The following is a 15,224-nucleotide window of genomic DNA, read 5'->3' as shown; positions in this document are numbered from 1 at the left end:
TGCTACCAGGTAGCAAGAGACAAACACAGTAAAGGATCTTAAGGCAAATGAGATGTACTCAAGTCAGGCTAGACTGATGAAATTTTTTCTGAGTGCATAGGAGCCAAGGAAAACAATCTCCAAACCATTAACAAGCTTCTTCGAAAACTCCTAGAGGAAGCTTGAAGTCCCAGGGGGTCAGTAAAAGGCAGACATGGTATTTGCCTTTAAAAAGGAGGTAGGCCAGGAGTTTATGTGCCAGTCAACATAATTTCAATTAGGATTAGAATTTCAAATGCTCTTGATAGATTGAAAGAATAGCCTGAAATCAATAAAAAGGGATATGTTAAAAGACAGGTGCAAATTACATTTGAGGGAGAAAAAGAGTCCAATTTATATATACCAATGGTAAATAGCCACTAAGATGGCAATACTGCCGAAGAAGAATCTAGGCTTATAGTGGACTACAAATATAGTGGGATTCATTACCTTCACTGAGCTGGAAGAAAGGGCAAATGTCACTTGCAGCCTCATTAATGGGAATGTCATTTGTAAGACAGAAATAATTACTGTGCTTAGCTGAGAATGCCAAAGCCTCCAGAGGGCTATGGTTTGGACACCTCACTCTGTAGAAGACAGGAACACAGTGAAGAAAAGAAGGAAAGTAATAGAAATAAAAGGTTTAGAAATCGTAGTCTGGTTGAAAGTCAAAATCTTCAACCACATAAAACATAATGATAAATAGGACAACTAATAGTTAATGGTGTGTGCTATTTAAGGGTAAAATGAAATGTAACCATCCTGGTTTGTAGCAAGAGAAGTTTGCAGGAGGAAGACTTGCTCATGGCAAGGGCAGTTTAGCCCTGGAGCCAGTACCCTGCAACCATCCATTGTCAGCTGCTAAGAGCCACATTGTATACAGACACCAGCTGAGCACAGTCACAGTAGGCTTGGTCACACTGCAAGTCACAGAGTGGGCTTCGGTGGTCCCTGGTTGCTTCCTGGTCAACCTTGCCATGATGGTGTTGGTCACAAGTAACATTCATTATTTTCAAACTCAGAGATTAGACCTCTTCTCGGTGGACATGTTGCCTTCCGCATCTATGATTGTTCTGCCCAGAACAATGCATATGGGGCAGGAAATCTGGGAAGCAGAGCAGGAACGAATGCTTCCTCCACCTGCACTTTGGACACCTCATGGCTGTGTAGCTCATTGTCTGGGGTCATGTGCACTTAGCCTGCATGTGACTGAAGCATCTGCTCAAGCAGGACAAACATATGGATTGTTGTGTTTTGTTTCTAGAAATTATTTAAGAGATACCCTGGCCTGATGTTATGGAGTTTCAAGTGCTGACAATTGCCATTAACTTCTGCAAGGGTCGAGGGTAAACATGCAGCACTTCTGCCAACAATAGGTCACTGTTCTAAACCTTGTGCCATAATGAGAAGTGTCTGTCTGCAAGGGCAACTTTTTGTAGTTGTTATTTATGTTATTTTGAATTATTTTAACTGTTATAGTAGAGAAAATTTAGTGCAGGTGAAAGAAATCTGGCTTTGACTCAGAAGGTCTTCTAAGGCTTGTATCTTATTGGAATTATGATGGTGCTACTTGGAAGTAAAGCAACACCTTTTTACAGAAGTTCCTCTGTAAGAATGAATTTTAAGGATATATCTGTGAATCCTGCTTTTCAGCACAATGACCTAAGACTCTAATATAGACTCTAATCCAAAATAGAATTAAATTAATCTAGCTACTACAATTCTGATTCTTCTGTATAAAATTGAACCAGATTCAAGAGCACAGAAGATGTTTGCACTGGAAAAGCTGATCAAACATTCTCCTTGAGTAATGCTGTTGAGGAGCTGTTGCTCACAGGTTACTAAAACAACTTGTAAAAGAGTAAAATGAAATGCAAAGCACTAAACCAGAAGCCATTCCCTCTGCTCTTAATGCAGTATGCTGCTGTTCCAGCAATGCATCATCTGGAACATTGTTTGTTCTTACTGTTTTTTGCATCAGGCTCTTACATCTCTGGGAAAGCATGAGAATTTCTACTTTATGTGAGAAGGCAGAAGAATTTCACCTTAAAAAATAATTCACGTCCATTATTTGTGCTGTTTTCACTGGCTTAAGGATTTAGAGGAAAAAAAATTCCCAACCAGCTACGTTCCCTGTTTACAGAAAAATCCATAAAGCAATATTGCATCTCAGCTCTTTCCTGACTCCGGCAATCTCTCCTAGCTGCTTCCTAAAAGTGATGCTAGTGCAAAAATAACCAAAGAAATCTTAAGACCTACAGCAGCTTGTAACACTGAGATAACGTACAAGCCTGGATGGGTTGTATTTTATTAATATGTTTAGCTTGAGGCAGAGTCCACTCTCCTCTCAGAGATATTGTTGATCAGTGTAAAGTGCCACTTTCCAACCGGGAGCTATTCTGAATAGTTTTGTGTCGCTGACAGTGGTTTCCCTGCCTACATAGACAAATGTCAAATAAAAATATTACCAGTGATGCTACCAGGCATAAAAGGCACTAAGAGAATTCTTTTCTATCTACTTCTCTGGGTTATCAAACTTTTTTCAAACGAAGCCTTGGGAGCAGAAACTGTGGAATTGCTTGAATATTTAGAATTATTATTGTGTATTTTTGAGAGCAGTGTATATTTTTTCCATTTTCTTTTATATATATAAGTTCTGGAAAATCATACTTTATGTGATGATTCTCCTGCATTTTTCATATGACACGTGCAACTAAGTTCCTGTGAGACAATGCTGGTCTAAAGTATTGGAGGAACTTCTCATTTCAACTAAAAAGGCAGCTGGGTTATGTAGATGCAGGAATAGTTTATCCCTACACTGTTATGGCTGTATTAAAGAGAAATTAAGCTGCTGTTAGAAATGATGGTTATGTGAAGACCTGATTTTCTTACATGTTATTACTGTTAGAGGAAAATCAGTGATCAAAGGTGGATCTTTCCCTACATGGTCGTAGGTTTAGATGTGCTTTCAGAGTACTCGATATTTTTTTCTATTTACTGAGTTTTTTATCCCAAGACCTAAGGTCTTTTAGACAACTGTCATCTGTTCTTGCATGCATGTCACAGAATGATTCACTAAGAGCTTTCTGTTGATAGAAATTGCTTGGGTTATCCCACTCCATAGCAGCATATGGAGTCCTGCTGGTATACTGAGTAATAATTTAGCTGCTGAATGGAAGACTTTGTCCTCATCTTCTGTTCCTTGTCATGAGAAAAGGATGTTCCTAGTTGCTGCAAGGAAAACGTTTTCTTTCTTGTCTCCTGTTGTCATTTTAAAAACAATTGGTCATTTTCACATCTGTAAGTTCTGCGAAGTGCTGCTGTAGATTCTCATGTTTGGTAATGTCTCTGGAGATGTTGGTCTTGTGCACAGAGCCAGGGACTCAGGCTTGTGCTGCTCTGTGTCTAAACTGCCAGTGTTTGCAACATGGCCTCTCTTAACAAGCCCACCCGTCCAGGGTTTGAGCTGCAGGTGGTTTTGCACCTGTGCAATGTGCTGGATGACCATGTCTGGCAGAGGCCCTAGGGAAGCATGAGGGTTAAAGCTCTGTGCCATAATTGAGGATGTGCCAGGAAGCATAGCTCTTCTCACATTTGACTCCTCCTATGCACTGTGTGATGCAAAGTGAAAGGATAGCACAGAACTGAGGTCTGGTAAATGTGTTTACCAAATGGGCAGCTTTCCAACAAGCATTGGCACAATTTATTTGGAAGGCCTTTGATTGAAGGCTTGAGTTTCCTTAGACAACCACTGGTGGTTGCTCTTACAGCAACAAATCAGTGCAAAGGACCCCAAGTACATTTTTTTTTTTTTTTTTTAGCAGAGGATAAACTTTCTGTAAATTGTATATGGCCCCATGGTCATATTGCTTTATGGGTGAGTGCATAGATCAGGTTTAGAGAAAATCCAGTTTTCTGGATCCCAGCTGATAAATTATTCAAATTTTTTTTTCAACATGGCTCCAGCAGAACTTCATCTTGGCACCATAATCTTTTCCTTACAAATAATCCCTGTCATTCACTGTAGGCAGTGCTATGGTGCCGTGGGAGGGAGAGGAAAGGCTTGTCTCAGAGCTGCACAAATTGATTTAATTTTTTTTCCCTCTTCATATTTGCTGCTTGCTCGGGTCATTTCTCAAATTCACTGAAAAATGTCAAAGATAGCAATTATTCTTGTGCAGTGTATCTGAAAAAAAAAAAATTATGGGAAGGACTTAGAATTTTTACAGACAAATACTTCTGCCATTTTACACTAGTTTCAAAGTAGAGAACCATTATTTTTGAAAATTTTTTTTGTTTAATGATAATTCAGTAAAAAAACATGGTTTTGTCTCATAATCTCCAAGACTTTGATGCATTTTCTTTGATTAGTTGAACAAAGTCCCTAAGCATTCCAGCCAGACTTTTCTTCAAAAATGTAAGTATATTTTGTGTTTATAAGAGATACAAAAAGTGATGCTGCTTGAAATATTTAAGTGACCTAAAAGTGTAAATCATATTTACACAAACAACTTGAAATTTGGAAACCTAAATGGTGTGCTCAGCATGAGACCTCTCCTGCTGTGGTGAGTCAACAGGGGAAAATGGAGAGCAGTTTGGTCTTCACACCCCTTTAATCATCTGCTGAAAGTGATATCATGACTTGTTTCTGCTGGGAAGTAGACTGAGACCACAAACTCATTCCATTTCATATAAATCACCAATTTATTATACAGTAACAACTTTTTGTCTCTTTAATAGGAATTTTCTTTTAGGCCATGTCTTTGCACTGCAAAGCATCATATCCTCTTACTAATATTTTATTTTCCCTTTATTTGATGCAAATTTGATGTATAAAAGTGCAACCAGCAGCAAACATGCCTTTTTCTTTTTCTTTTTCAACTTTCTGTAGGAGTTCTTCATATTTTCTGCAGAGTTGGGAGAAAAATGTGAAGCAATAAGTGAGAAATTGGTGCATCTGGAAGATCAATTGCAAAGTTCCACCTGCAGAGTTGATGATGGAGTTATTCATATCCTTTTTGCTATAGCTATAGATATGTATCAATCTGTGTAAGTATGTACATGAAATACTTACCTTTCAGATTCACATCGAATGCTAGTTCTTATTGTAGATTTGATACATTAAGAATGGAAGAATTAATTGTCTTGCTGAAATGGGCATTTTTGTTTCCTACAGTGCATTTTCACTGTGGTCTGATCTAGCTTTATTTGATTTAAATAGAAATTAGTTCTTTGTAAATTGAGATTAGGCAATGAAAAGACTTTATTTTACTGTTAAAATCATTTTGTTTGTAATGCTCATATAAGTAAAAACATGATGCACCAAAAGCTACATGGATACAAGTGTTCATGCACCTGCATTTCCCAACATGATTTAACTAAATTAAGTCCTACATTATTGACTCAGACTGTGTATATTGTTACATATAGTTTGGGGTTTTTTCATTTTTAAAAAAGTGGGCAACAGATGTATCATGTGGCATCCTACAAAATTTGATCTACCTCTAATACTCCAGTGGAAGCAACCAGATGAGATGTTGTCTTATGCACCCTTATCCCTTTCTGTGCTTCATCTGTCAGTATTTTTTTTAAGATTGCTTAACCTTTATGAGGCATTCATTAGGAATTTTTCAAAATTTCAAAATTTAAGGGCACAGTTTTTTTTTTAATTTAATTTGTAACTTTCATAGGAAAAATGTATCATAAAAGAGATTTTGTTCTTCTGAGAAAGGGTAAAGAGAATAAGAACCAATGTGGCCAGGGAAGATGAGAGTACTTAGCTGGTAAGGTTTTTTGTGAAGAAGAGGTGTCAGTCAAGAGGATAATGAAGAAAGATTAATAAATTCAGATTGGAGAGATTAGCAGAGGACCCCTTCCAGACACTTGAAGGTGAGTTAAGGTGATGATGGTACTAGAAAGGATTCAGCTCCTGCTAAGCTGAGGTGGGGTAGTTTAGAGAAAGGAGAAAAAATAGTGTGTGGAAATACAACTGTGTTTTAAGTAATTTGGCATCAGTTGCCAAGTCATTGCAAAATTCCCATTTTAAAAACTTGGTTTATTTAAAGGTATCAGAAGGATAAACTTTAAGAGGTGGGTAGAGGGGAGAATGGAGCTGGGGCAAAGTTGCATCGGAGGGGCAAAATCCAGTCAGTAATTTGTTACTACTTCAAATCTTTCTTTTCTAAGCATTTCCATATACAGACAATATATAGAAAGATTCAACATTCTTTTAATTATATTTACAGAGTGCATACTTGGTTGTGTGTACAGCGCCTAATTCCTTCCTCCCTTATATATATACTCTTAAATGAGCTTTTCTTATTGGCCATAATAGAAGAAGAGTATTGAGGGTTGGAGTTATGAGCTGTTTACAGGGGATTTAAACTAATGACCTTCTGAACAGTCAGGTCTGATCATAGTAATAGTTTACTATAAGGTAAGGTAAAATAAGCTGAAAAAACTGCATTTTTGGTTCCAGAAGATAATACACTACAAGTATGAAAAATAGTAGTATTTGTACTTTTTATGGAGTATGCATATTTCTTCATAGCTGTTCAAACTGCAAGAGTCAGTTGAAAAAATGAAATTAATCATTGGAAGTTTCAGAAGTGTTACAGATTAGTCTTGTTTTAAGCCACGGTTGTCTGACAGAGATCTGATTTCCTCTATCAGTGAAATTCAGCTCACGTTACCTAAATACAGAAATGCACACTGTGTGATATCCTGGTCCTAGCAAGACCATCAGTCACAAAATAAAAAAACATGTTTAAAACATAGGGACATACAAAGAAGCAGTTTAGCGATTCAGCTACCCCTCATTAACATTCAGTTGCTATTTCAGAAGTAGCCCAGATCAATGTGCATAAAATGTTACCATCTGGTACATGTAATCACTGAGCTATCCTTCAAAAAGGAATGAGAAAAATAGCTACCACAGTGCTACAGACCTGTAGATTGTTTTGGGTTTTTTTAAAAATAAAAACTGCTCAGTGCCTATAAAATAAACTTTCACTCATTGGTAAGTTGAATATATTTCAGGAACTAGTACTGAGACAGAAGACAACAATTACCCTCAATAGAAGATGGATGATTAATAGATGGATCTGTTGTTTGCATAGTAGTTATTTGGTTTTAAATAATTTCCTGTCACAATAGTGGAAAATTATGCAGTCTTCATTAAAAATCTTTAGAACTCTGAAAAACTTATCCTGCTTTCATTACAATTTCAGATATTTAAGCTCATGCTCTCAAACTCTTGTTCATTGATTATTTTCACCCCTCCCATCATCCCCCCAAAAAACTGCCTTGCACATGAATGTAGCAAACTGTATTAGGTCAAAAATCTATCTGGGGGCTGCACAGATGTAAATTTATCCTGTGGTCTGATTATTAAAAGACTTTTAAAGACTCCACTGAGAAAAATAAATTCATGATACTCTCGAGCCATTTGCCAATGTTTAGTGTGTGTCATAGCTTTGATTAATAATTAAGTTTGTATTAGAAGAAAAAACATTCCATGTTTTGATGGCATAGCATGCATAAATCAACCATGCTGCTCGTCATAATTGCCGACATGAACTGAACAAAGGAGAAATTTAGTGGTATTTCTTGGTCCTGAGTATAGGCACAGACCCACTTGTGATTCTAATTTATTATTGAAATTTTTCACAGCAAATGTTAAACTGTACTTTTGTATAAAAAGCATCAAACAATGGCAGGGGGGTTGTTAGAGCTCTCTGCAGCACTACGACAGATCTGCTGAATTCTACACAGTATAACCAAACAAACCCACAAAACATTCAATTATGATTAATCATTAGTGAGTGTATGAAAACAGTCCACATCATTAACTGGAAAAACCAAAGGATGAGAGGTGACTCATTCTGGTGTCTGCAGAGCTGATGAGAGGTGTTACTTTCCTGACAGTAAAGGCCTGGAATTCCCACTAAAATTAAATGGAGTCTATATTGCAATTTCACAGTAATTTTTGTTCTTAATTAGCAGTTACATTTTGATAGACAATTTGAATGCATGTAATAGTTTGTCCTCAGGAAAATGCTTTGTTGGAAGAAAACCTGGCTAGAGTATTATTAGAAAAGCAATCTTCATTCCTTGCCCTAAAACAGACATTTTAATCAGCTATTTCGAAAATGGAATTTTGTGCTTAAATGTTCGTTAAGCATTGCAGGTCACTTTGCTAACCTTTCACCTTTATCATATGGCAGGCACTCATACAAGTCTTGTTTTACACCACAGTAGGTTTTCAACAGAATCACAAGTGTAGAATTTAGCCTTGCCTGTACCTCACTGAGGAATCTCAGCCTGGGTGAACCTGTAAGAGATTTTCGGATCCCACAAGAGTGAGAGGTGGCAGTGGTACCCTCTTTGATCTTATTTTAGATCACAAGAGACTGAGCCCTTCCCACTGTGAGTCACATTGAGAGTCCATCTCTGTCTTTTACTGTGGAGCCCACAGCATCCACATGGGACCTCACCACTGCTGCGTAAAGTGAAAGTATCAGCTCCCTACACCTGCTGGCAGTGTTTCCTTAATCCAGCCTGGTAGGCTGTTGGCCACCTTTGCCTCAAGACACATTGATGGCACATGTTCAGCTCTGTCCCCCATGACCTTAAGGTCCTTTCCTGCGGAGCTACTTTCCAGCTGGCTGGCCACTTCATGTGTAGTGGTGCCTGGGGTTAGAAGAGACGTGCCGTTAGGTGGTGGTACATCTAGCAGAGTTTCTGTCTCCACACACTGTAACTTTTAGCTGTTGGAAACAAGAACAATAGTTAACCAATTTAAAAAAAAAAACACAAAACATCTTTGATTATTTCTGTTCTTCAAGACAATTTCTCCTTCATATGTCCAAAAATTGCTGTTATTCTCCAAAATCCCAGAGGCCCATAGCTCAGCAGTAGTCCTTTTGTTTTACAACATATACTCTTAGTTTCTAATCTTTCCTACAGAAAATTGATTCATAATATCTACCTTTTGACTCTCTAAACATCTGTGCTGAGAGAACAGAAGCTGCACCGATGAGCCTATTTTTTCAAAAAATTAAATCTCTACAGTATTTAGATCTGCTTTTTATCTCCTTGTAAATCATGGACTTTCTCATGATACTCAAGTTTTTCAAAGAGAGGAAGTCAAATAGGTGAAAAGCTTAATGGAAGACAATGTTCAGCGTTGTTGAATATGGGTTGTGTCTGTGTGAAACTGTGCCCAAATACTTTAATTTACTGCTTATGAGACATTGGAGAGATTTTGTCAATTTTTCACAGGTAGGCAGCAGAACCAGAATATATTCCTAGCTGAAACTTGCTTTTGCTCCTGCCTTGAATACTGGCTCAATAGTTGCAGCACTGGATAGAGAATTTAAGCATGAAGAACACCTTTGCATGTGGACCCATGCAAAACTGTTATTTGAATTTTTAAAATTGGTGAAGCGGTTTATCCAGATATAACCTTTGTATATGGATAGAGATTCCATGCTTAGCCATATGCCATATATTTTGTTTAGCCATAAAGGCTTGTTTGACAGATATTTGTCTACAGATGATTGTGGTATTATTTATGAGGTTATTGGATCTTGCTGTAGTTAGACTATCCAGACATCTTTTTTCTGTTGCTCCATCTTTCTGTTGGTTAGGAGTTTCTTTCCTTGTCTTCGTCATTTTCTTCAATCCTTCAAGATTTTTCATCCAGTGAAACATATCAATTTTGCTTTTTCTCTCAACCTGAAAAGAATTTTTTAAATGCTTGGGATATTACAAGTAACAGCATGTAGTCAGAGACTACACATCAGAAGTAATTAAATTTCAGAGACTTCATGGTGTTCTTAAGCTGAAGAATTTCTGTTTTACTAGTTAGATTTTCAGCAGAGCCTCATGATTAAGTTGCAGAGGGGTGGAGAGTCCAGGACCACTAATAAGAGGATAATAACTCTTCTTACTTCAGAGAAGATGCAAAACATAATTAATTTGTCCTTGTACGCTGCTTTGAGATACTTGGATCGGAGAAACTTTGTGTGTACTGCTATTATTTGTAATCAGAGACAGAAAACCTTTAGATGAACAGAGCTGTCCAGAAATTAGAAGTATGCACAAATATTAAGAGCAAAACATCATAGTAAATGGACATAAATACACAAAGATGAAATTTTGAGGAACTGATAACAGAATCAAAAGCAGCCAAAACACTTTTCAAAGGCATAATAATGACTTCCTGAAATAGTAGTGATTTGTATAACTTTACCACGGTCTACTCTAGTTGCAATTTTTCAAAAGGAGTGTCTCACTTTTTACAGTTGTATAACCTGAGGCTGTCTTTTTTTCTTCACATTGTATTGACATCAGGGGTCAAGTAAAACATCATTTCATAATGTATGAGCTCTGTAAAGGATGAAGACTGTCCTCGTACATTATCTTTTCTGTGCATTGAATTTTGGAAACTGAGCTGTTTCAGTGTCCTCCTGTTTCGCTTCCTTTGAAGTGAGATTCTGAGATAATTTTGTGACACACTGCTAGAAAGGAAACTGTTTCTGTCTTTTGGGATCCTTGCCCTTCAGCCATACCTGTAGAGGAGGCCTCAGTGTGGTTGGGATGGGCTCTAGGCCTTGTTCACATAGACTTGGTCATTCGTTTAGCATTTCAGCAGGCTTTAACTTTCCTCTGCTTGCTTTCCTCTTCACATAGTGTAAGCTGTGGAAGAGAAAATAACGCTGGTCTCATTGAGCTACACCCAGTCCTTGCACTTCTTTCAACAATGACTAGCCTTGCTGATATAAGATTATCAGCAGAAAGGTCAATATATTGAAAATACAAAGTGCTTATTCTCAGGAGAGGCTGGTCATAGAACAAAACCTGCACTGCCTAGGAAGCCCAGTCACTTAAAGGCTTGTGCATGTCAGCAGTTGCTACTATCTCCATTCATGTCCTACCTTCATCAGCCAGTCTGTTCACTGCTGCACCCCTTGTATTCTAGTGGCCAGCACCTGACACCTTTCCTCTGTCAGTGTGGAGCTGGGAAAGAGAGAAGTAGAAAGTATTTTTCAGAGATTGAGCCATTAGCCATCAGTTTCTTCCTGAATGCATTGCAGGAAACCTGAACTAGACAGAGACAAATAAAATGTGGAATACTCTTTCTTAACCAAATAAAGCATTTTATACTGAATTATTTAATAGTTTTCAAGTGGCCTTCTTCCTTGTAATGCACAACAGTACAACCTTGCTACTGCCTTCTTTGCTTTTCAACTTGTTCAAAGCATTGCCTGTGGAGTCTTGTATAGCTTTATATTTGTGTGTTCTGTACCACAGTTATATTGATAATTGAGTTAACATTAAAGGTTTTGGGAGGTAAGTGGAGCAGAAACACTTTCTCTGCTATAAGCTCATTTTGCTTCTTACTTAGATTCCCATCCTGCCTTGCACAGCACATGCTGCTAAGCTCACTAATGCCCCATAAGCTGCAGTCACTTGGGTTATGTCTCAGACTGTTCCCACTGCCCTGTTGCCTTCACCTGGGGTCTGATCTACCCAGGTCAGTGTCTCTGTCTTAAAAATCCACCTTTCATCAGGCAGGGAACTCACAGCTCATGCTGCTGCCTCCATGGTACAATTTCTTTATCTCCTTCCTTTCCACAAAAACAGTATCCCCCATCCCCTCCCTTTTTTAAAGTGCCAAGTAATGCTACTTGAGAACTTGAGTTTGCCTGGATTTTTCTTTTGAAAGCAAGTGTGAGAAATGTATTAATGTTTAATCCAAACAATTTGGAAAAAGTTGAAGCTACAATTAGATTGCCATGGCCATCTGTCGTGAGCAGCAGAACAAGAATTTACTTAATAACTTGGAAAGAGAACAGGGACTGCCAATCACCTATAGATTATTCCTTAATAAAGCTTGCACAGTCTCTGCAGAGGGAGATCCAGGTAGTGAAGGAGACGCTCCAGACCATGCTAGTGCAACTTCAGTCAGCCAAGGAGGCAGGAGAAGAAAAGGCTGGAGACTTCCTCTGTGACAGCTGGTGTCCAGGAAAACAAGACTTGAAGGAATAATGAGCAGAAAGAGCTGGTAGGATAACATTAATTCACAAAGGGCTGCTTTTAGTAACTGAATACTGTTTTACTAAGCCTCAGGGATCTCTTCTCTCCCCTGCATAACTAATAAGTAAATCAATTATGGAGAAATAGAGCCTGAAGGTCTATCATCAGAAGTATGCTAGGCAGCCTCACATGTTTTGGCACAGATTGGGAAACAGCTTTCAGAGCAGAGCAGCTCCTGTAAATGTGTAGATTACAAATTGATACATTTCAAGTGAGTCTGCAAAGTTGCCTTTAATGTCAGTGAAATGTTCTCCTTGAAGACTCGTAAACAGTATGTGTCTCATGGATTTCCCCCCCCCCCCAATTTAAAAATGCATCATTAAAGCTGGAACATCTAGTGTTTCTTGGAAAATAGCTGTAAGAATAATAAGAACTTTTTTCCCCCTTTGGCTTTAAACAGCTTTCTTACACTGAATGTATTTTCACATTCCTGCCAATAATTAAATCAATAGGATGAAATTCAAGCTAACCAAGTTCTTTCAACAGAAATTTGGATCTCATTTACTCTGTGGTATTGAGTACAGTGGAGGTAACTAACAGCAGTCCTATAGCAGTAGTTTAACTAGCTTTATTTAGGTATAAACTTGTTTTAGTATTAACAGGGGTTGTAAAGCAAAAAAAAAAGCCTGTGTTGATGTGTGTTCCTTACATTTAAATATTGTATGAACAATAAGACATTTAAGTCTCCTTGTAAAGGTTACTACTATTACTTTGATCTTCCTTATAAACTTCAGAAGGAATGCAGATTTTTTTGCAAGACACGTCTATATATACATCCTTAAACAAGTATTTTTATAGGAAATAAAAGCAATACTCAACTGAAGCCAACCATTATAAATTACCTCTATTTAGATCCTTGTTCAAAACAGTTAATGCCTTCAAAAATTCATTGTGTACTCTTTCTGTGATACCAGTATATCTCTGATGTCATAAAAAAATTCTGTTTCTGTCATTTGTTCCAGAGGGAAAATTAAAAAAAAAAAAAACAAAAACAAAAACAAAAAACAAACCACTGAATTGTTTTAAATCCAATAGATGAAGAAAATGTCTTGCAACTCAGTGCTGTACTTTTGTTGATACTGTTTTTCTGCCACATTTAGAATTACTTTTGTCTGCTACTTCAATTACTCATTTTGTAGCCACATTGTGAAGGTTTTTAGCAAATTCTGGAGGTCACTGGACTACTTGCCCAATAAGATTGTGTTCATTTTCTTGTTTTTTTAAATACTAGTTGAAAATTCTACCTCAATGTTAAGTACATAATGAAGGAGGAAAAAAGTGCCAGGCAGCTGAGACATACAACAGGATTATAATTGCCTGCAGGAGCATACAGTTGTCAAACCAGGGAAGCAGAGCTCGGGTGGTTGAGATCATCAGATCCTCAGGGTCAAATTACAACCTTGTAATTCAGAACCTGGTTGACTTCTTGTTGTGTAATATATGGGCCAGCATCCATGTTGCTGTAAAGACTTTTGGATCTTCAGGTTGCGTGGACTCTGCTACTGCATTCCCATCCTGTTTCAAATGGAGGTCTCTTGCTGCTCTGCTGCTCCTCTGACAAGTTTCTTCCTGTAAGTCCCTGTTCAATACCTACCTCCCCCTAGTAGCTTTGACGCTTTCTGAAGATCCCCTGAACAGATGACCAAGGTGTTTGTCTCCAGCTCAAGGCAGCCCAGCAAGCATGGGTGGCAGCCTGCAGCACCCTGGCATTCAGCCCATGCACAGGACCAGCTCCATGGGAAACCCCACCTGCCAGAAAGCACTCATGGAAACCCATGTGAGTTCAGGTAACAGGAAAGAGAGCACACTGACAAGACAGAGTTCTTAAAACTGTTTCTTTAAGACCCAGAGATGTTCCTTGTGGGTTAATACCACAGAAGTCCCAGGTACTGAGTATCCAGCAATGAGCATTTATATAGGACAATGAGGATAGTCCCAGAGACAATGGTCAGTACACTAAGATTGCATGACACTCCTCTCTCGCACACTGCAGAATATGTGGAGTTTTGTCCTTTGAATAATTAGTGCCTACATTGTAAGTAGCTGGTAGGCTCTAGAAGTGCCTTAGAGCCAGGATCAGCCACAGCTGGAGCATGAAGTCTGCCTCCTTGCAGCAGTAAGGGCTCAGCAACAGGGATATTAACCAACCATCAGAGGGACAGGGAAACAGCACCCTCATTCTCACTAGCAAGGTTTCTTGAAGACAACTCCCATTCAATTAAAAAAACCCTATGTGGCTTTTGTGTTTTGAAGCTTCAGACCATCACTGCATTTTAATAAAACTCCACTTAGGTAACCACTCTAAGAAGACACTGAACTCCTGAGAGGGGAAACTGGATCACTTGTCATTCATGTTATATTTGTATCTGTTAACATTTATTTTAAACATAATGTTGACTACTACTACTTTAATTTATTATTCCATTAACTTCACTGTTTGTTGTGGGAAGTTAGAGCCAGTAACCATCCCTTTTCTCAGACACATTTGATAATAAGCATACTAAAAAAAAGAAAAAGTATACTATGCAATGTCTCAACTGCTTTTTATCTGTGGATAGAACACTTTCAAATAAAGAGAAGTATGTTTTTAACTAACCCAGTGTCTGTTCACATTCTGTGCAGTGTACAACGTTTTAGAAATTTTATCATGGGGAGTGGAGGGGAGGAAAGGAGAAAGAAACCATGTGTGTAACTATTATTATGCTGTTGACAGCAGTAATTTATCTGCTTGGAGGAGTCTGTTATGCCTTTTGGAAATAGTCTAAAGACATATTCAACACTAGAGTCCAATTGCAAAAATGTAGCTGTTTTCAGCATGAGAGGGAGAAGGGAATATCAGGCAGTGAACTATACAGACAGGCAAAACCTGCACTTGAGTCTCAGCTTTACTCTCTCTTGCTGTGCAACTGAATCCTGCCTGCCCTCCCTCAGTTCCTCGCCCATGATTAAGGGTTGAGGGAGGTATGACTGTGTATTGGCTACAGCCATATCTGAGGTCAAAGTTATGCCCTTACACGCATTTAGTGCCATGATTAGAGGTAGGAGAGTATGTACACTGTCCCAAGGACCAGTTCCACACATACTTGCTAGAATTCTCACTTCCA

The 15,224-nt window shown here is 38.2% G+C and overlaps 1 protein-coding gene across 2 annotated transcripts in view; it reads left to right on the top strand.

Moving 5' to 3' along the window:
- DISC1 (DISC1 scaffold protein) overlaps window positions 1-12,744 on the top strand; it is a 187,675-nt gene extending 174,931 nt beyond the window's left edge. For both annotated transcript variants that reach the window (XM_032683964.1, XM_032683962.1), the window contains exons 13-14: window positions 4,910-5,027; window positions 11,924-12,744. In XM_032683964.1, the coding sequence (XP_032539855.1) occupies window positions 4,910-5,027; window positions 11,924-12,072 (267 nt within the window). In that variant the 3' untranslated portion in view covers window positions 12,073-12,744. The remainder of the gene's footprint in view (window positions 1-4,909; window positions 5,028-11,923) is intronic.
- Window positions 12,745-15,224: the final 2,480 nt, after the last annotated feature.

This window comes from Chiroxiphia lanceolata, chromosome 3, assembly GCF_009829145.1.
Source record: "Chiroxiphia lanceolata isolate bChiLan1 chromosome 3, bChiLan1.pri, whole genome shotgun sequence".
NCBI classification, from domain to species: domain Eukaryota; kingdom Metazoa; phylum Chordata; class Aves; order Passeriformes; family Pipridae; genus Chiroxiphia; species Chiroxiphia lanceolata.
This window is presented reverse-complemented; position numbering and strand designations above follow the sequence as displayed.